The sequence below is a fragment of the Triticum urartu genome, chromosome 2A (assembly GCF_056163025.1).
Source record: "Triticum urartu cultivar PI428250 chromosome 2A, HENAU_Tu73, whole genome shotgun sequence".
In the NCBI taxonomy this organism is placed as follows: domain Eukaryota; kingdom Viridiplantae; phylum Streptophyta; class Magnoliopsida; order Poales; family Poaceae; genus Triticum; species Triticum urartu.
Window position 1 is genome coordinate 651,381,090 of NC_141874.1, and position 23,267 is coordinate 651,404,356.

General features: G+C 42.0%; 1 protein-coding gene across 1 annotated transcript; it reads right to left on the reverse strand.

Annotated features, from left to right (window-relative positions):
- Positions 1-343: 343 nt before the first annotated feature.
- Positions 344-14,631, reverse strand: LOC125539434 (ARM repeat superfamily protein). Its single transcript, XM_048702886.2, has 38 exons — positions 14,345-14,631; positions 13,737-13,950; positions 13,557-13,652; positions 13,352-13,469; positions 13,095-13,268; positions 12,735-12,905; positions 12,568-12,623; positions 12,381-12,470; positions 12,156-12,304; positions 11,940-12,022; positions 11,687-11,815; positions 11,460-11,534; positions 11,169-11,337; positions 10,467-10,606; positions 10,277-10,381; positions 9,887-10,067; positions 9,510-9,607; positions 9,269-9,418; positions 9,013-9,166; positions 8,508-8,665; positions 8,307-8,388; positions 8,050-8,218; positions 7,525-7,600; positions 7,150-7,320; positions 7,001-7,072; positions 6,822-6,926; positions 5,868-5,957; positions 5,273-5,472; positions 4,962-5,154; positions 4,699-4,878; positions 4,003-4,098; positions 3,494-3,907; positions 3,129-3,338; positions 2,367-3,044; positions 1,862-2,265; positions 1,443-1,686; positions 982-1,152; positions 344-798 (listed from the first exon to the last, which is right to left on the reverse strand). Exons 1-38 carry the CDS (start codon positions 14,499-14,501, stop codon positions 568-570), a joined length of 6,453 nt encoding a protein of 2,150 aa, XP_048558843.2. The 5' UTR covers positions 14,502-14,631; the 3' UTR covers positions 344-567.
- Positions 14,632-23,267: the final 8,636 nt, after the last annotated feature.

A 23,267-nucleotide genomic window follows, 5' to 3' on the forward strand; every position in this document is an offset into this window, starting at 1 on the left:
TTCAGTATGTGAAAGAGACATGCCACAGAAGAGATCAGGCGGCCAACCATGTGCACTGGTCATCTTAGCATCACCATCTGATGGGAAACGCCACCTTGCGATGACAGTGTCAGAAGCTGATTCCGCGTGATCCGTATAGCTGGCTGGATAAACAACTCCGCGATCTTGACTCCGCCACAGAATAATAGCAACTGGATTTACCGGGAGCACATGAAGAAATCTACACAACTCGAGAGGCCTCCATGTGCTCATGTCCCTGGCACGTGCTTTACCACCGTGCATGTTGCACAGTCCCTAAAGTCACTCCGCAGTACAGCCAACCAATTTTGACAATGCACGACAGTTGAGCATACAGTAGGCGCGCTATGTTAACATGACGGTGTTTAAAATAACATACAGTAGCAAGGTCCGGACAGAATAACTATATGGTTCACACATGTAAACAACAAAATATTTGTACTCGAAGCCATTCATCATGTGTAGTTTACATTACAACAAGCAAGATCGATGTGACTACTGCATACCACCGGGAGCTGACTTCACTGGCGCGAGGACTCTGGGGACAGATCACAGGTACTCACGGAGGCTCTCGCCGCTGAGGGTCTCCATCTCCTTGAGTATCTCCTGGGACAGCGTTTTCACAGGAAGCTCCACGTCCTCAAGCAGTTCGCCCAGGAACGGGATGGTCTCCGGGACCAGAGCCACGTACTCCTCCTTCAGGTGTTGGACCATGTACCTCACCACCTTCAGGCCCAGCATCTTAGGGCGGACATTGTCACTCCTTGTCTGCATCAGCACCTGCAGTTTAATAATGACAAAATTAAGCCAGTTAGTTAGCATGAGCAAGTCTTTGGTCTCTGTCTCTGGTTCAAATATTACTACCAGATTCGAGTTTATTATAAGAAATCACCAAATAGTTATCAATTAGTTCAGTTAGCTGCTACAATTCAAGTAGTACTCTGTGTATTGCTTGGTTCCTACCTCATGGTTAAGAGGCTTCCACAGAACATCTGATCGCGCAGTCACTGCCATTTGTCCCAAGCACGAAACAAGAATTTCATCCACTTCCTCAACTGATGGAGCGTCTGGAACTGATTCAAGAGATTCAGGCGCTTCCGCCACAAACTGAGAAACAATGGGCTTCAAAAGAGTCTGCAGATAGCCAAGATATACAAAAAATGTTACAATCAAAATGAAAAGATCATCAGGAGCAGAGGAGGTAAACGGGGGAAGAATATAAGAAACATTTCCTGGTTATGCTACAAGCAACTTAAAGGATGCCCTTTCTACCACCTGATTATGACATCCAAACAAGACATAAAGAATTTTCCTAGCACATTATAATTTTTTGTTGGCTGGCAAAAGCATGCAAGATATGAAATTGATCTTGTACGAACATGTGAGACAGTAGACCCATATAAAAATAATACAAAGAAACTAACCTGGAAATTGGAGGAATCTAGGATCTTCTGATCATTGTCGTAAAGAAAGCACTTGTGCAATGATTTCAGTATCAGTGCTCTCAAGTTCCACAGCTTTTGTCCTGACAAACTATCCTTATGTTTGACTATATTGTCTCCAAGTTTAGCCTTCTTCTTTCGCTTGGAACTGATCAAGACACCATCTTCTGATAGATATTGTACCGACCCCTCAAGTAGGTACTTGAAGTAAGGTGTAAACAAGGACCTTCATAGACAAATGATATAAACAAGATAAGAAGCAAATTCATATGGGCAAATTGAACAAACTAACATCAGGCAAATCATTGACAAGGGTTTGAATTTTTCCAGCAAAAGACACAAGGTTTCAAACTCATTTATGTTGTTCAGTGATTTGACAATACACAATGGGATAGGAATACCTGTGTTGTTCAGCAAGCTTGTTGACCAACTTGTAGAAAACAATTGCACGGTCCATACTTCTCTTTGATGTGGACTGATCAACTTCAGACTCTGCCCATTCAAGAGTACGAAGGAAAAGAGGCCTAAAAGTGGACTCGGTAAGCTTCATCGTGAGAGTGATAATGGTGTGGATAATACTTTGCTCAACTAAATTTATATTCTTCAAGGAGTCCAGATTCTGACGACGGAGATCAAGAGCTTCCAAACAGTGTTCATATATTTTTGTATGGTAAGTTCCTACAGCCAGCCGATCCATTGTACCAACTACATTTGCAAGCATTTGGAATGACAATGACAGGCTTGCATCTCCACATTTGGTAGCACTGGAATACAAATTCAGTAAAGGTGGAAGAATAAGCCGAACCTACAATACAAATATTTCCATTAGACTCAGAATATAAAGCACATTAATTGTCCATCATATCACTGAGAAAACAATACATGATATGTTTAGAAGGAACATACTGGAACTGTCTCGGTCAGTAGCCCCCGAACATCTGCTGCTTTTACATCCAACTTTCCATCAATTTGAGTAGCACATTCAGGATGCAATATCACGAGATCCAGTATTTCTTCCAAATATGGACTAACAAATTCCCCAAGCTTTTGCACAATCACCTGAATAGTTGTAAGTACGGATAGCAACATACTTACAGATTGGTTTGAAAGGCTGACATCAGTTCTCAGAGAACCATGCGCATATTTTCCACTAGGGCAACATGACACCAGATGTGCTCTTTGCAGCATATTTTTCATGATAAGTGGAAGCTGAGGTAATGCTTTTGACCCTAGCACGTTAATCAGAGACCCTGCGGTATTTATTAACCCGGAAGAAGTGACAGAATCACCAGAGCTGATGTGACTAATGATTGTCGCAAGGCACTTGCTATATGCAGGATTTTCAGAGGGATATTCTTTCGCTAGTGTTTCGAGTGAAGAAATAGCAGCAATTTTCACAGATGTGTCCGACTCTCTATCAATCAACTCTAGAATCTTGTAGCACAGCTCGCTGAAATAAGGGCAAGAGCTCTTGTCCACTTGGAGGGCAGTAGACAGAGAGCTGCGCTTCAGTTTTCTTGCTGTCCTTTGCTTGTTCTGGACCATGTTATTCGCCCTTGCAGTTTCACACAATATTCCAAGTGTCTGTTCACAAAGTACACAGGGGCAGTCAAGTGGGGCAAAGTTGGCTTTAAAGAACATAATCAATGAACAGAACAACAAAGATACCTTTCTTTTCACAAGACCTTCTGGATGTTCTAACAATTGAGTAATTCCTTTGAAATATGTTGAAGCATGCATCCATCCCGTAATTATTTTCAGAACAGTATTTGCATTGTTTCTGACTTCCTTTAGAATATCACCAGAAATGTCCCCTTTTTTGTCTTTGACAGACATGGTGCACAAGACAACTTCCTCCATTAGTGTTCCAAGAGAATTCTACAACAACCATGAATACGATATTTTTTAAGGCAAAACACTATCTGATATAAATGCATAAAACAACAAGAGTTCTAACTGGAGCAGCCAGAGCTAAAATAGGAATAATAACAACAGAAAAGCAACAGAGCCACAATTTCGACCAAATGAAATACCTGGATAGAATTAGCAGCTTCCTCAGCTTCAAGCTCAAATCTCAACTCTGTATCTTGCAGCTTAAGTAGAATAAACTGCAATGCCAAATGTAGCATAGGAAGTAAAACTTGTTTCTGATGCACCTTGATTTCTTGCAGTAGCTTACACAGACAAGGAAACCATAATTTATAGGAATATTGTCCCGTCATATTGACTGCCAGACCATATTCCCACTCCTGTGACATGGCACTCAAGGATAGGACGCAATGACTCTTCTGGTGTTTCGAAAGAGAGTGTGAACTCCGCTCAATCAACGTATACAATAGATACATGATCACGGTACTCAAACTATTTTCTCCTAGGGTCCTCAAAAGGTACATCATGAGGGTCAGACGCCTATGTTCGGCAACATCAGTCAAAGATTTAATGAATATCTGCAGAAACATAAATATGCATAATCCATTAAATATTGTTATATTCACAGGAAAATGTATAAGCCAACAGAGAACGTCAAAGAAAAATAGAGAACCTGAAGAAGCTTTTCTATACTTGTGGTCTTTGATAGCCAACATGGCACTAGTACAGATAATAAATCCTCCATAACATGTTGCGAGTGGCTATCCTCCTTCAAAATTGAAATGCAGAAAAAGGGTTAAGTGTGTACAGGACAAGCTAAGTGAGGGACAAGGCAAAGAATATAAAACAACATTAACTTTCAGAAGCTTTTCAAAAAAATAAACAAGTATAAAGAACCTGTTTGATTTGCTTCAAAAAAATAAAAAACCTACGCTAACATTTAGGGCCTCTTTTGATTCACAAGATTCCAAACATATGATTGCAATGTGATGCCCACTTGAATCTTACAGAGTTAAATTTGCAGAAAGTTTGTTTGGTTGCACCATAACAAAAACAATGTTTCTTTGAGGTTTGAGTTAATGGAAATTTTCCTACGAAATATGTAGTGCAATGGAATTCTTGAAAGTACTCCTACATGATACAATCCTACAAACCAAATAACACCCATGGGGAAAATTCCTTGAAGCGGAGAGGCTTACTAGTACGAATTGGTTAGCAAAAATTAAGGTGTACCCCCTCCGTCCCAAAATAAGTCTCAACATTAGTACAACTTTTGACGGAGGGAGTACAAACTAAAGAAATGCTTCAAGAAGGTCCATGGATAGCAAACTGCACTAGGATCAGATTGCCCCCGGAAAATTGAACAAACCTGTTTCACTGCATCCCCAATAGCAACAAACAGATCAACAATATTTTCTGAAACCAGCTGCGGGAATGCCTTTGCTAAGGATGCAATCAACGACAATCCATGATTACGAGTTCCTACATCCTCCGTGGACCTTATGAAATTGATGAGGAGGTTTACATTTCCATTGTTGAGCAGATTATCCTGCAGAAACACCAATTTTCATGAAATTCAAGTTTTTACAACATAGCAAGAGTAAGAGGCTATAAATCAGTCTACTAGATTACTTGGTGGCCCGATTGTAGTGTATCGATGATATCTTTAAGTGTCAGCAGTACCAACTGCTGGGTTTCTTTTACAAAACTGGGTACATCAAGAGTTTCAGAAGAGCCTTTGTTATATTGATAAACTATCCCTGAAATCCATTGATCGGAAAGAAGCTTTGATAGAATCTGGCAAAGTGGTTGGAGTAAACATAGCCTGCATGAAAAATGACAGCATATTAGAACTGCATATCAGAACTACAGAAAATAGGATTTTTTAATTAAGAGAACTATAGAACATAGATTTTTTAAGATTAAGTGTTATAGTACTAGACCTTTGATTCACATTCTTCATAAGAAAAAGAATATCCAGAAGAGAAACGAGAATAGAAGACACAGGGTGTTCTCCAAAATACTCTTCAAAATGGTTATCACGGTTAAGATTCTCTGATCTCTTTATTCTCTTGGGATTTCCTCTCTTATCACCTTGCGCTACAACCAATTCAATAAATTTCACAAAAGTGGAGGCATGAACCTGTCATGAGTTGAATTAGAAATCAGCTAAAAATGATTAAAAGCGATACAAAAAACGTACAAAACCTTACACGAATATACATGCAAACACTTGAGAGAACTGTTAACAATTATTAGCAACTCTGAAAAGAATCCATTCAGGTGTACATAGTTTGGTGGTGAAAGAAAAGGAAACAGAAGTACAACATTTGTAAAGGCAGTTTGGTGGTGAAAGAGTGACAACTGCTGTGTTCAAGCAACCAGATTTAAAATACGTTTTACACCGAATTTCAGAGCATTAGACAGATCTTTTTCGTACATTAATGGGCGTGTTTGGACCTCTGACACACTAATTTTGCTTGGCCAAAATAAGTAAATATGAATGAAATAAATAGAGTGCAGGATATGGATACAAACATTAATTCGCAGTAGAGCATCTCGTGTTGCATTTCGAATTTCCAAATTCTCAGCTCGAAACAGAGAAATAAGTAGCCCAAGTACTTTATCCTGCAAAAGTGAGAATACATTCAAGTTTAGTTTATTTTAGTACCACATGAAGGAATGACAATAATAGATCAGAGAGAAAGATATGGACAGAAAGGAATTGAGATCAATCACATGCCAGAACAATACAAGCATGTGAAAGATGATGGTATATACAATTTGTGAACAAAACAAATGCCAAGAAAGATCATGTGACTTAAATAAGAATGCTCTAGTACATGGTCGCAGGCAGAAAGAACTTGTTCAGGCACTGTGTGGAAGAATGGTAGTTCTTGGCAAAGTTCCTGAATTATGTCAAATTTAAACTAAATACAAAAAATTTACCAAGAAATACCCCCCTTCCAAACAGACCCCTAGTGTACTTGTTTACACAAGAAAATAACATAGTTCAATGTAGAGAGCTTGAATCCAACACTTGGCAAACCATCTGCTGTCTCATTCAGGAGACATGATTATTGACTGTTGCATCAGCACACCATGATTATTGTGGAGAAGTTCTATTTTAAGTTAATGTAGGAGCACAAGAAACCAATCTGGTTCACATCAATGATTACACAGATTGGAAGACCATGAATTACTGCTAAAATACCATCTTTTTTTGCAGAACTACCATGTACATGATGCCTATGTTGGTGTGCTCAATAAATGAAATTCCCAAAATTCCAGTACATGCTCACATGGGTTGGGTAACTGTATAATACCACCAACTAGGCCCAAGTCCTCATGGACTCTAATTTGGGTTCTGTTTATTATGCGAATGGAAACTAGCCCATTCAATGTTGTCCCTATATTTCAACTTAAATGTGCGAATAACTCAAGTTCCACCAAGCGAACAATGGCATACAAAATTATATGGCAAACATAAACCTTAGTATCGTTCTTCAAATTTTCAAAGAATACTGGTTGAAGATTTTGCAGGGCAGTTAGACATGGCATCACGGCAACAGGATCTTCGTGAGACAAACCATCAACCTGAAGTTGCATAATGTCAAAGTTAATCTCAGCAGATATATTTGTAATTTTCACTTGATTGAAAGTTTGTTCACCTTTAAAGCTTTCAATAGAGCGTCAAATGTGTCAAAACCAAAATTTGTTTGATCTGCCACTTCGAACAAAACCTACAGAATGATAGTAATTAACACACTCACAACAAATATAAACCAAGGCAGTCCTGCTGGATGGATGTATTTATTACCTCCAAGAGCAAGCACAATATTTGTGTTTCATGAGTAGTCAGGATCTGCTTAGAATCATGCCCACTTTGATGCTGACTACGACGGTCCAGAAGATACAAGAACAAAGACTTAACCTCTTCTGCCTTAAATAAGATGCTTCCTACTCCTTTCAGGGCTGACAGAACCATCAGCTGCAATAATAATTTTATAATGTCAACCGGACATCCAAACCGAACAGAGAGGATTGTTCATATTTACTAGTTTTCAGTTTTTGTGTGGTATTGAGTGACAAGGATGATGTGAGTGAATATTATGGTGTATGGGGTTTGATACCCTGTTGACATGTATGCCATATAAAGCTGGATCGATTTACCAACACTGCAGAAGAAACTAACCTTTCCATAAGGAGAGAGCTTCAAAGAAGAGTGCAAGATGAAATTAAGGATAGCATCTTTGGTCGGTTGATCAATTCTGAAAAAAGAGACACGTGAGCTTACACATTCCTATTAAAATAGACACGCGTGTGCTTCCATTAAATGCAATTAATTCTTGACAATAAACCTATGGGATGCTGTTAATAAAAAATAAATTCAAATCTTCAGAAAATCCTCGCACATCCACAGAATGGTACTGTTTCCGGTTGCTCCACTTTCTCTCTTGTTACCACACTTACAGTACACACATCTGATTTGTCAAATCACATGCTTATGACCTGCTCACTTCACCGTTTAAACAATCCCCCTGGTAATTCAAGCGAGGATACTATCTCGAGGTTGGTTTTAAGAATATATACCCATGCCAAAGTTGATTACAGAAGAACATATGACCAATACATATTTTTTAGAGATAATAGGAATTCCATGTGATGAGACAATGTACATTTAATAACATGTGAGATGTTCCACGAGAGATCAAAATACCTTTCATGAAGATTTTCAGGAACCATCAGATCTTGACTTGGGCTAAGCATTGATGAAATATAAGCAGGTAAAAATCTCGCATCTGAGGATATCATGGCCTTTTGGTTGGCCAATGACTCGAGGAAAACACCAAAGGCTGGAGATGACATGGGGAATTTGCCGTTGTTTCCTGTAGATTGTAATTAGTGACCAAAAAGATCAGCATCAAATTTCCTCAAGTGGGAATTAAGAATGAAGAAAATATACGGCTAGCATACCATTTTTGGACACCGAAGTGCCCAAGCGCTGCCACACCAAAGACAGGCCCTCGATAAATTTCATAGCAGAGGACCTTACATCCTACAATATGAGTAACGAACTTGCTCAATACAATAACCAAGAGAACTCTAGTCAGCACAAAAAGGAACTAGCTCACAGATTGTGCTGCGATAGAAAAAACGCAACAGAGCACTGTGTACCTTATTTTCGTGGGAAAGAGGGACAATAAGAGAAGGGAACAAAAGTAGAAGCTGCATACACAAGCTCTCATCCATACTACTACTGTCAGATAAAGCACACGTTGAACAAATTGACGCAAGCACAAGAAGACTCTCTGCTTGAACTCCAGCAGACAAACCTACACCAAAATTTAAAAAATATCATAAACAGTGCACAGAAAGAGAAACGAGTGTGCAATCAAACAACAATCAAACTAGTAAGAAGAGAAATGAGTGTGCAATCAAACAACAATCTAACTAGTAAGTAACCAACTAACCATTAAAGAAAAACAGGAACATGAATAAACCAATTGAAGTGAGCTAATTATGAAATGTCAAAGAAACTAGGCACTAAAATACAAGTTTAATAAAAGCAAATATTAGGCAACAGAAAATATCAGAAGAAAATGTTGTCTAAACTTTATATCATATGTTTAGCTCTTGTACAGTAACAGGATAACCTAAAAATAGAAATTAGTGTAGCAACCTTCATCCATAAGGTACTTTGAGATAAACTGAACAGGTGCTCCTGTGCAGTTAGCCACCAGATACTGTAGGTGCTTCTGAAAGATATTGCTGTCAGGTGATGTGATGAAAAACATAAACAAATCATCAAGTGCAGTATTTTCACCAGCACCAATCTGCATACACCACAAAGTGAGGACACAATATGAGATACTCTCAGAAGTCACAACAAGGAAGACAGATACAGATTTATTCATTTTTGGTAAGCAGTAACACACCATAGAATTCTGCTTAACATAGGAAGACTGGACACTTAGCAGACCCCAAAATATGCAGACAAGAATTCTAGCATTCAATGCGTCTGTGCCATTATTGAAAATATGCTTCACTAGTTCCGTAATGCACTTCTCAAGGTTGTCAATGCTGATCTGTGTGATGTAAAACAAAAGGTATGGCATGTAAATATTGGGTAAATCATCCACAAATGGAATAAACAATAGTAGAGTAAAGCAGCAACACCTCATCACCAATACAATCGCCTTTTGGCTGTATGTGAGACCATTCATTCTTCAGAGCTGGCAAACAAACTTGGCACAGATTCACCTGCTTATCCAAAACTGAAGAGGGCGGGAAGAAAATAAGTAATTTGTGTGCGCACGTGTGTGTGACAGAAGATTCAGACATAAAATTTAATTTCAGAAAGAAGTCAAACTGCATCCAACTATCACTTCGAAAGAATGCTAATAACTAGCTTGACAAGCAAGAACAACACGAGTATATAGGGCAGTTTATTTGAATACCGCAACAATACTCGATAAATACTGACATTCTTAGCAAAACAACTATGACAAGTCCTGCAATAAATGATAAGAGCAAAGCTGCGAAGATGGATATACCTTCAGTAGGAATAAGCAGAGATTGCAATACTATGAGTAAGAATGTAGTTCTAGAAAAGCTACTTCGGTTTCCACAGTCAGCCAACCACTCCACATGTTTATTTGGGTTTGATAGAAAAGTTTCAGCAAAAGCTTGGATGTTCTTCATGTTAATGGAGGCTATAGACTTCAAAGGCACGTTCTGCAATGACATAATAAGATATATAGTTACATGAAAAATAGAAAGAATGAAGCAAGTCCCAATAGCAATATCTACAGAAAAATATGTTTGGTATTTCATACATGTTTTACATATCTAGCCATATGACTGCAAACAGCTGAAGATGTGGAGATGGATATATAAAGAGTAAGAATCTATGATGACATATCAGGACAGGTAAGAAATCTCACCTTCACTTCAGGAGCAGTGAGCTCATAAACAAGAGGACTACTTGCATAGAAATCCCATTGTATTTTCTTAGCTAGCTCCAAGGCCTTCAAGTTTACCTTCAAGGTCTGCATCCATTTAAACATTCAAAATAAGGAATATGAGCATGAAAATAAATGGTGTGAGCAAACAATGGAAGATTAAAATGCTAACCTTTGGGTGAACAATAAGAAGACCAAATACTACTGTAGCGATGTCCTTGGCATGTTCCACGTGATGCACCTGATATTCCATAACCATCTTCTCCAAACATGAAACAGCAACATCACAAGCCTTTGATGCTTTTGAACCACCTAGAGTACCATAGAACAAATAGTATTGTCACTTACTGACTAGTAACTCCTATGGATATAGTATCGAGCATTAGCAACAAGAGGAGGGAAACAGTAAACCCAGTTCCTTAAGGGCATGTACAATGGTGCTATCTTCGAGCTGCCACATAGGATAAATGTTGACGTGGAGGAGAGAGAAATCAAAAGAAAAGGCTTGCCTTCTCTTATTTAAGAGATGATCTCTTAGCACAAGATGTCTCACCAAGTTTTTAGGAATAACTAGTTATTGAAGATAAGACAAGATATAATCCATTGTAGGCATGCTTTTATTGTCATATCTAAATTACATGCAAGGCCTAAGATAAGACTATCATATCAACCATTGTACATGCCCTAATGTTCCTTGATTTTGTAAGCTGGACTGAACAAACAATGTTTACTGTATTTTTCTAAACCTAATTTTTAAACCATACTAACAACCTCATGCGTAAATAAAAGTTCTAGCAGCTAAGCTACATAACAAATTTCTGCACCAGATAATAAAACAAACTCATCAAGAGGCCAACAAATGAACATTGCCCACCTTTGTGAATGATGTCGGTGCATTTCACGAGCAAATCATCGTATGCTTTTAGAAGGCCACGAGGACTAGCGATAGCAGCTAGTCCTTCTATGGATAAGGCAGCTTGAACAACACTTAGATCATCATCATACAAACTGCGTATTATTGCATCTTGCATATTTATAAACTTCTGCAGGAAAACATAAATAACACAAGCCAGCAGATCAACACTTGAGGGAGGTAATAACTTCAAATAGAACGAGTATCATGTACTGCACCAGATACATTTGCAAAAAAGAATGCAAACATTACCTGTGGATTTGCAGTATTTTTCTTTAAAATGTCGGACTTGGCAATTTTTGAGAGAGCAGATTGACGGACCACAGCCTGCATGATGAACAAAATTTTAGTGTAGAGAAGGGAACAAACTAATTCCCAAAAGATGGTATGTAAATTATGTGGCATTCAATTCATCAAATATGACATAAACAAAGGGTTAGCAGTTCTACAAATTTGCATAAAATAAATCCATATCAGACCTTTGGGTGATCCAGACTGAACCAGATGTTAGCATCAGAAATTTCAGCCGGCATGCTCTTGCTTTCATCAAACACTAAGCTGAGCAACTTGGAAGTAGAATCCCCTTCTACTGAGTTAATTTCAGATTCCTGGCAGAAAGAGATTCTAGATCAATGACTTCCAAAATTGAAATGAAGAACATTCATAATGGAATAGAGCAGAACAAACAACAACTAGGAAATATATGAAACTAGATAAGCAACAAATTTATACCTCGAGAAATTTACGGATAGCATCACGTAGCTCACATGAATATTTTTTTTCAATTGCAGTGAAGATCTTCTTTGCCCATATACCTGAGGATTATAAAGATAGAACATTGGTAGGGGAAGATGATCTTTCATAATGAAGAACTACTGAGTAAAATACACACACACACACACACAATTGATCAGTTTAAAACAGAATTGCCAGAAATACAATAACTACCTGTGCGGTTTATATCTGGATTTTCGGTGACCCGTGATGCCTTGATACAGTTTCCAAGAACCTTCCGCACAATCCTTTCAACAAAGTTCTTGATAGGTAGAGTCTCCATGGTTTCCATAAGGTGCACGTGGCAGGATTCATCACTAGTACTGTTCACATGCTTCCAGAGTCATTGAATGAAAGTAATATACAAAAATAATCACAATTATCACATGAGCAAATTACCTGTAGTCAACCAGTGATTCAACATAAAGCCTAACAAAATTCTCAATGTTGAACTCACTTGATAATACAGAAAGGACACCAGAAAAATCCCTGTAAACAAATTGCCATCAAATAACCAATGCCTAATGCTAAGAAGAAACCAAATATATAGGCCATCTGGTAAAACGAAGCCACAAGTAAGCCTTACCTGATGTCTTTTAGAATCATCAAAGGCTTCTTACGGAATTCATGTACAGACTGTGACTGCAACATTAACAGAAAACCTTTATATCATTGATGCATCGAGTTTAATACTTAATATACAGAAGCACATTTTATGGGGTACTTGTGACAAGAAAGTTGTTATGACCAAACCTGAACTAGACTTATAATAGCCATTACTGTAACACGAAGCCACGGTAAATCAACCGACTCCAATGCATCATGCTGTGCAGCCCTTGCAACAAAGATAATTAAGTCTTGAACAAGTTTTGGAGCCAGTGTTGCTCGTGTTGCCAGTACTCCAACAATCATCAGAGCGCCAGCCTGGTTATAAAAGAACCCATCACAATGATATAGCTTAAAGAGCATAAGGTGGATTTCAGAAAATATAAAAAATTAGTATGCAGACTTCATTTCTATTTAGCATTGTAATCATAATGAATAGCTAAACGAACATTGAGATGTCAATTTTGCATAAATGGATAACGTAAGTTACAGATCCTTCAAGCCAACCTTATAATCTCGGTCTGCCTCAATATCAGGATTAAGGGAGTCGAACACATATCCCACCACCCTCTGCACTATATTTGAATCAAGCTTGGGGATAGCTCCCAAGCACTCCACAATTACTGCAGTGCAAAAGCACACCACTGTCCTTGAATGAAGGAAACCCTTTTTTGGTGCCGCCTGGTAATGGATAAAAACATCAAGCACAAACCTTCAAAAGCAAGGGATAATCCTACAACAAAAAATAAGGCAGCCCAACTTACATAGTTGGAAAGGGTCTCCAGCAAAGAAGTATCACGGATGCACTGCTGTACTAGAACACTCCTGGGAGGGGGTGCACCCGAGGATTTCACACCATCAAGAAATGTCCACTTACTATTCCTGAACGCACAACATCAAGCAAGCACTTAGTGAATTGAAAAGATAAACGGAACAAACCAAGCATAAACCAGGACCTCTGACACTCACCCTAAGTTGACCAACTGCGCAATCCGAACAAACGCATGTGTATCATGGTACGGCAATGCACACAGCAGCAACTCATCCACGTTGTAGACATACACCCTGCATGAACATTTCCGTCAGGTACAAAAGAACGGGCTAGAGCTCGCGGGGAGGGATGAATTGTAGCTAAAGGTTGGTACATACAGGTATCGGCGGATAAGGTATTCGAGCGTCTTGAGGGCAGCTGGAAGCTGCAGATAGCCAGCTAGAAGGCGAAGGTAGGAGGAGATGGACTTGTTCAGCTTGTCATTTTCCTTTTGAGTTTGCTGCTCACGGTTGACCTCAAGGCTAGTCTGGCTGAATAGCGTGCTACTGTACCTCGCAAACCTCTCGTCCACACCAGTAAGATGCTCCAAACCTACATATCACAATTCGAGTCAATTACTGCAAGGGAACATAAACGTGCGCGCAAGTCCTCCACATGCAAAACTATCATAGCTTGATGTGAGAAGTTAGAAGAATTCTGAAAATTTTCAGGAGTAGCTCTGATGTACACAGTGCAGTGCAGTGTACTCCATCAGCTGACGAATCACGGATAAATTCCTAGGGGCTAGGGTGACCATGGGGCAATTATTTGGAATAACCAAGGAGCCTAACGACCAAATCGAAAATGGTTGGCAATAAGCGCTTGAACTAGCGAACACATATGCCAAGTAGTGCTGTTCAAGTGAACAGGGAGCTAAGGAAACATGATATCAAAGGAACACTATGCTTAGATCGATAGAGGTGTTCGTCGGGCGAGGGATGGGTACCGGAGAGGGCGATGGGGAGGATGGCGCGGAGGTCGATGTCGGCAGCCTCCTTGGCGTCGAAGAGCACGGACGGCCGGGTGATGGGCCGGCGAGTCGACTCCGGCGCGGTGCCGAGGGCCGACTTGATGGCCTGCAGCTGCGACGCGATCGAAGCCATCACCTGCGGTATGGGGGTGGCGTCGCGGTCGTCGCCGCCGCCGCTAAACCCTAATAAAACCCTGCGCGGAGGGAGGGGAGTGGAGAGGAGAGGCGGCGCCGAGCAGGTCGGGGAGGGAGGGATGTACGCAGCACGCAGCAAGGAAGCGGTCGGTTTTGTGGTGGTGCGCTAAGCGAGAAGGTCATGGCCTCATGGGCCGGGTCACGGAGGAAGCCCATCTCAGTGCCGTCCGCGAGGCCCGGTTAGCTGTTCCTAGATGAGCTGAAGGAGATGGTGCGGGATTTCTACAAGTCACTATACACATCGGAAGGTGTGACGGGTATCGAAGAGGTGTTAGCGCATGTGCCTTGCAAGGTCACCCCGGCCATGAACGAGAGCCTATGCGCCCCATACACAAATGAGGAGGTCAAACAAGCTCTTTTTCAGATGTTCCCTACTAAGGCCCCGAACCCTGATGGTTTTCCGGCGCACTTCTATCAGCAGCATTGGGATATATGTGGGGACGAGATTACATCGGTTGTGTTACGTATTATCAAAGGAGAAGAAAGTCCAGAGAGTATAAATGATACTGTATTGGTTCTTGTTCCTAAGGTAACTTTCCCTACACTGCTCATTCAGTTTAGGCCCATCAGCCTGTGCAATGTACTGTACAAAATCGCTTCAAAAGTTGTAGCTAATAGACTCAAAGTTATCTTACCTGATATCATTTCTGAGGAACAGTCAGCATTTGTACCTGGCAGATTAATAACAGATAACATTATTTGTGCGTATGAGTACCTCCATTTTATGAAGAGGAATAAGTCAAAGAGCAATAGTTTTTGTGCACTTAAGCTTGACATGATGAAAGCGTATGATTGGCTCGAATGGGACTATTTACAAGCCATTATGGAGAAGCTTGGTTTTGCAGCTTCCTGGATTCATATTGTGATGAGCATGGTCAGATCTGTTTCTTTCTCAGTGTTGTTTAACGGGGAAAAGCTCGGACGGTTTAATCCAACAAGAGGCATTCGACAGGGAGATCCCATCTCCCCCTACCTATTCTTACTGGCAGCAGAGGGCCTTTCGTGCCTCTTAAAATCCAGTTCTCAGTCATCGGCGTTTGGACTGAAGGTGGCACCGACAGCCCCAATTGTTAACCACCTTTTGTTTGCAGATGACAGCCTGTTGCTTTTTAAGTCTAGTGTGGAGGGAGCTAATGCAGTTTCAAACCTGTTGAATACATATTGCCTGGCGTCAGGGCAGAGGATTAATCATAACAAATCTTCCATCTTCTTCAGTAAGGGGTGCCCTGAACAGATCAAACAAGGAGTAAAAAATAGCCTCAATGTGCAAAATGAGTCTCTGAGTGAGAAATATTTGGGTTTGCCAACTGAAGTGGGTCAGTCAAAAAGTGGCACTTTCAAGTACCTTCGCGACAGAGTCTGGGAGAAGGTCAAGGGGTGGATGGAGAAACTCATGTCTGCTGCCGGGAAAGAGATCTTGATAAAGTCGGTGGCACAAGCGATCCCGGTGTTCTCTATGTCATGCTTTAGACTGACAAGGGGGCTTTGTGAGAGCATTACTTCTATCATTCGCCAATTCTGGTGGGGCAGCAAACAGGGAAAAAGAAGACCATGCTGGGGTCTCCTGGGATGTGATGACAAAACCGAAGAGTCTAGGTGGTTTGGGCTTCCGTGACATGGAGATTTTTAACCTAGCTCTTCTGTCGAGACAGGCATGGCGATTGCTACAGGAACCGGACTCACTTAGTGCACGTTTACTAAAGGCCATCTACTACCCTAATACATCAATTCTTGAGGCCGAGCTGGGGTCTCGCCCTTCTCAAATATGGCGTGCTATTTTAGATGGCCGTAACATTATGAAGCAAGGCATCATCAGGAAGATAGGAGATGGATCATCAAGGAAATCTGGTCTCATAACTGGATTCCTAGGGAAGGTTTCTCAAAACCCGTGACATCCCTAGTGGCCAACCCACCGAGGAGAGTGGCTGAATTATTAGATCATAGCATGGGAGCGTGGCGGGAGGATTTGGTTCGGCAGGTCTTTCTCCCAGTAGACGCTGAGGCAATCCTAAAAATACCGATCTGCACGAGGCTAGTTCAGGACTTCTGGGTATGGGCGGAAGATCCTAAAGGCAGGTACTCTGTTCGATCAGCATACAACATGATTTTCCGTATAAAAACTGGCAGGGAAGCTTGGCTAGAGGAAGTAGAAGATGTGTCAAATAGCAGTGCTGAACGCAAAGGATGGTCATCGGTTTGGGGTATGCAAGTACCATCTAAACTGAAGGTATTTGTTTGGCGCCTCGCACAACATTCTCTCCCAACAGGTGACATCCTGCAACATCGGAATATGTCGACAACGAGTGAATGTGCTATTTGTGGTGCAGCGGACAACTGGCGTCATTCCATGCTAGACTGCACCATGTCGAGGAGCGTCTGGGCACTGTCAAACGCAGATCTTGTGGAACACATGTGCATGAACACAGAAGACAGTGCCAAGGGCTGGTTATTCGCCATGAGTGAGTCGCTGCCACAGGAAATACGCGCTTGAACTAGCGAACAAATATACCATTGTTCAAGTGAACAGGGAGCTAAGGAAACATGACATCAAAGGAAAAGTATGCTTAAATCGTTAGAGCTGGCCGTGGGGGTGAGGGGTGTCACCACTCACCAGAGAGGGCGATGGGAAGGATGGCGCGGAGGTCGATGTCGGCGGCCTCCTTGGCGTCGAAGAGCACGGACGGCCGGGTGATGGGCCGGCGAGTGGACTCCGGCACGGAGCCAAGGGCCGAGTTGATGGCCTGCAACCACGACGCTATCGAAGTCATTGCCTGAGTATGGTGGTGGCACCACGGTCGCTGTCGTGGAATTGTCACGGCAGATGTCCTTAGTGTCAGGACTTAGTCGCGAGGCCAACGCATCTATGTGGTAGCTTGAGAGAGGTTGAGCGGGACGAGAGACGCGATGTTTTACCCAGGTTCGGCCCCTCACGGTGGAGGTAAAAGCCTACATCCCGCTTCTTTGATATTGATGATAATGATCACGGTTACAAGAGTGCTCTATCTCGAGAGCTATTGTCTAAACCTAACTTGTCCAACTTGTGGAACTTGTGAATCTTGTCCCTCTTGGGGTGTCCTGCCCCTCCTTATATATGTTGAAGGGGCGGTTTACATGACTAGTCCTATTAGGATTAGGATTACTCTATTACAAGTGGAGTCCTAGTCTTGCTTCCTTTGTAAGGGAATATTTCTTGTGCTTTCCTCATAAACCGGCCCACCATTAAACGTGAACCGGCCTTCTGGTCCTTGGTCCTCGTCACCCATCTGACCCGCCCGCCGGGTCACCAGTGAGCCGTAATGACCAGGCGGGTTGCTTGTAAACCACCAGGTCAGGGCGGGTCGCCAGTGAACCGCCAAGTGTTAGCCGGATCTCAAGTAAATCGCCAAGTCCAGTCGGGTTATACTTTCGGCCGGTTTACGCCATGGGGTATATCCCCGACATTAGCCCCCAGTTTAATTTGGATTTATCCATGTTAAACTGATCCTGTAAAACAAACACAAGAACAAACTTGACAGATTATGCTCCAGGTTAAGAATTCTTGTAAACCGGCACCTGATCATCCTTAATTCGTTGTCATTTCCTTCTTCTAGAAAATCCAGGCCAATAAGCCAGCTTCATACTCAATTTGCTGACATTGATTTCTCACAGAGAAATATTGTGAAGAATAATCCACTTGAGTCGGCTTCCAAAGCGCCGGCTTAAGAAATATTGTGAAGAATAATCCACTTGAGTCGGCTTCCAAAGCGCCGGCTTAAGAAATATTGGTCTTTAAATACTCATCTGATATTCATCCGGTTTGAAGATGTAAAACTTGTCGGGTTATCATTACAAAAATTGCCGGGTTAAAAAACAGACGATGCCGGGTCATAATTATTGTTGACACCGGGTCATGTAATTGATCTTCCTGATTTACTCAAAACTGATAATTTGAAGACGTTCCTCCTTTATATGCATAATCCCTATAGCCCCCCAAGTCTTGAGTAGAGCAAAGTGATGACTTAAGACTTGCTTCAATATAAATATTACCACTTTGAAGAAATCCATGTGTGTTCATCTCAATCACTAGTCAGAACTGAGTGTTCCACATATGTAGCCCCCAAGTGCCGGGTTGTCATGCTTGCAGCAACCTAGGACTTGAATTTGCCTGATGCTCAAAAAACTTCAACCAGTGTAGCCCCCAAGGGCCGGGTCATTATGCAATAATGAGCAGGGACTTTATAAATATGATCATGTAAATTTGAACATCAACGTGTAGCCCCCAAGGGTCGGCTCAGTAAGATAATATTGAGCTGGGACTTTATATATACTTCATTGAAAATAACATCATATGATGTAACTCCCATCATGGGGCTTGAACCCACATCCACAAGGTTAAGAGCTTTATGCTTTACCAACTGAGGAGTGGACCCTTCAATATAATGGATAAAAACTTGTGTATCTTGAATTGTTGACAGGAGCAATTGGTAGCCTCCAAGGATCGGCTCATTGTAATGTAATGAATCGGGTCTTAAATAAGGCCAATAAAAATGACTTTGCATTAGCTTGCAGCGACATGAGACTTGCATATTTGACATAATCTCAACTTGAATAATGTAGCCCCCAAGTGCCGGGTCGTAAGCCTGCAGCGACTCGGGACTATTCCTTCAATTATAGAATAAATCATATCCATTGATAATATAATAGCCATTGCGCTAAAGCGACTTTGAAAACCTTAATCATAATACTGGTTATTGATAACCATAATAAAATCCAGCCATGTTGGCTATTTGAAGATTTGAACAATATAATCCAATGATTTATGAGCGCCTGATTCCAATGGCGCAATCCAAATATATACTGACGACTTATAATCCCACGTCGGGCCGGTTTAATAAACGCCGGTGATTTATAATTATGCTTTATTCAACCTGTTTCTGCATACAACAAGTTTAAAGTGTCCTAGCGGTTTACCGCCGGACGGGTCATAATGCCCAACATATAACCCGGGTTTATAACCAAGGCTGCACTTAAGAATAATCAAATATGAAATATATTGTACTTGTGACATTGAATCACATCGTTGGTTTACCAACTTTTTGTAGTAAGGGTAATAACCCAAATCTTGAGTACTGATAACTCCTCTCATATTTTGCCGGTTTATGATAAAACCGTACCGGGTTGTGATAAACACCGGTTTATTCCATACTGGTGACTTTGAGTCAAAACCAGATCGGGCTAATAGTCTCCGGATTATAATTTGATCGTGTACTGACAACTTGCCGTTGAAAGTCAAGCCGGGTTAATGAACGCCGGTATATCCATGCACATATGATACATGTTATGATGATGTAATGATGATGCAAAGTATGATGCAATATATGATGATGTATATGTATGATCAAGAGGGTTTAAGCCATGGTTCGGATACGACCAGAGCCCCCATGTAGCCATAATTGTGGCATTGCGCCGATCAAAAGGTGTAGCTATGGTTCGAATACGACCAAGCCCCCAAGTGATTTTCCTAGTGCCCTTATGCCTATCAAGGGGTGTAACTATGGTTCGAACCCATAGCCCCCAAGTGATTTCCCTGGTGGCCTTATGCCTATCAAGAGGTGTAGCTATGGTTCGGATACGACCAAGCCCCCAAGTGATTTTCCTGGTGCCCTTATGCTGATCAAGAGGGTATAAGCTGTGGTTCGGATATGACCAGAGCCCCCAAGTGATTTCCCTGGTGGCTTTAAGCCTATCAAGAGGTGTGACTATGGTTCGAACATAGCCCCCAAGTGATATTGTGAGCTGTGCTCAAGGAATACCCATGTTTGAGTTGTGCTGTGCAACAGACTCTCTTTGGCCCCTTTTGATAATATTGGCTTGATAGCCGGATTACCGAAGTAACCAGAGCTGTGCTCTTATGATAATATTAGCTTGATAGACGGATCAATATGTAATCAGAACTCCGCTTTATAAACAAAAGCCCCCATGTGATCAATAATATGATAAGACAATAAGGCAAGATAACCCATATTTGAACCGCGCATCATGGCAATAGGTCCTCTTCAGCAACCTTTAACTTTTCTGAGAACTCAAACTTTGCGAGAGATATTTCTTCTTGAACTGGATGTTAAACCGGATATTAAGAGCTTCAATGCTTTATGGGAGACATCTTTCCCTTGATCCGGATTTTGAACCGGAATCTTCATTTTCAGCCGAAAATTTTATGATGGCCTTTAAACTCGAACTTGCGAGAAGTTAATTCTTTTTTGAACCGGAAATTCTTAAACCGGATTTGAAAGCTTCAGAGCTTTGTGGGAGAACAGATTTCCCTTGAACCGGATCTTAAACCGGCATTCTTCATTTTGAACCGGAATTTTGCAGACGGCCTTTAAAATTTCATCAATATGGTAGTAGCCTCCGGGACCGGGTTATCTTTCCCTCCAACGTCTTGGGGTTCTTGACTTTACTGAAAACCGACAACATTTGCTGAGTCATATCATTGTAGCCCCCGAGTCTCAAGGCGACTCGAGGAGTTGGCTTGAGATTCTCCATATTTGACCGTGATATAAACCGACATATAGCTGAACAGCGGACCGCTGTCATATGTTGAAATTGTTGGGGAACGTAGCAGAAATTCAAAATTTTCCTACGTGTCACCAAGATCTATCTATGGAGAGACCAGCAACGAGGGGAAGGAGAGTGCATCTACATACCCTTGTAGATCGCTAAGCGGAAGCGTTCAAGAGAACGGGGTTGATGGAGTCGTACTCGTCGTGATCCAAATCACCGATGATCCTAGTGCCGAACGGACGACACCTCCGTGTTCAACACACGTACAGCCCGGTGACGTCTCCCATGCCTTGATCCAGCAAGGAGAGAGGGAGAGGTTGAGGAAGACTCCATCCAGCAGCAGCACAACGGCGTGGTGGTGGTGGAGGAGCGTGGTGATCCAGCAGGGCTTCGCCAAGCACCGCGAGATATGAGGAGGGAGAGAGGTAGGGCTGCGCCAGCAAGAGGAGAGGAACTCGTGTGTATTGGGCAGCCCAAACCTCAACTATATATAGGGGGAGGGGAGGGGCTGCGCCCCCACCTAGGGTTCCCTCCCTAGTGGTGGCGGCAGCCCCTAGATCCCATCTAGGGGCGGCCAAGGGGAGGGGAGAGGGGGAGGCGCACCAGGGTGGGCCTTAGGGCCCATCTTCCCTAGGGTTTGCCCCCTTCTCCTCTCCCTTGCGCCTTGGGCCTTGGTGGGGGGGCGCACCAGCCCACCTGGGGCTGGTCCCCTCCCACACTTGGCCCATGCATCCCTCCGGGGCTTGTGGCCCCACTTGGTGGACCCCCGGGACCCTCCCGGTGGTCCCGGTACGTTACCGATAAAACCCGAAACTTTTCCGGTGACCAAAACAGGACTTCCCATATATAAATCTTTACCTCCGGACCATTCCGGAACTCCTCGTGACATCCGGGATCTCATCCGGGACTCCGAACAACATTCATTAACCACGTATATCTATTCCCTATAACCCTAGCGTCATCGAACCTTAAGTGTGTAGACCCTACGGGTTCGGGAACCATGCAGACATGACCGAGACGTTCTCCGGTCAATAACCAACAGCAGGATCTGGATACCCATGTTGGCTCCCCCATGCTCCACGATGATCTCATCGGATGAACCATGATGTCAAGGACTTTAATCAATCCCGTATACAATTCCCTTTGTCTAGCGGTACGATACTTTCCCGAGATTCGATCGTCGGTATCCCGATACCTTGTTCAATCTCATTACCGGCAAGTCTCTTTACTCGTTCCGTAACACATCATCCCGTGATCAACTCCTTGATCACATTGTGCACATTATGATGATGTCCTACCGAGTGGGCCCAGAGATACCTCTCCGTCACACGGAGTGACAAATCCCAGTCTCGATTCGTGCCAACCCAACAGACACTTTCGGAGATACCTGTAGTGTACCTTTATAGCCACCCAGTTACGTTGTGACGTTTGGCACACCCAAAGCACTCCTACGGTATCCGGGAGTTGCACAATCTCATGGTCTAAGGAAATGATACTTGACATTAGAAAAGCTTTAGCAAACGAACTACATGATCTTGTGCTAGGCTTAGGATTGGGTCTTGTCCATCACATCATTCTCCTAATGATGTGATCCCATTATCAACGACATCCAATGTCCATGGTCAGGAAACCGTAACCATCTATTGATCAACGAGCTAGTCAACTAGAGGCTTACTAGGGACATGGTGTTGTCTATGTATCCACACATGTATCTGAGTTTCCTATCAATACAATTCTAGCATGGATAATAAACGATTATCATGAACAAGGAAATATAATAATAACCAATTTATTATTGCCTCTAGGGCATATTTCCAACAGTCTCCCACTTGCACTAGAGTCAATAATCTAGTTCACATCGCCATGTGATTAACACTCACAGGTCACATCGCCATGTGACCAACATCCAAAGAGTTTACTAGTGTCACTAAACTAGTTCACATCATCATGTGATTAAGACTCAATGAGTTCTGGGTTTGATCATGTTTTGCTTGTGAGAGAGGTTTTAGTCAACGGGTCTGCAACATTCAGATCCGTATGTACTTCGCAAATCTCTAGGTCATATTATAAATGCTGCTTCCACGCTCCACTTGGAGCTATTCCAAATGGTTGCTCCATTATACGTATCCGGTTTGCTACTCAGAGTCATTCGGATAGGTGT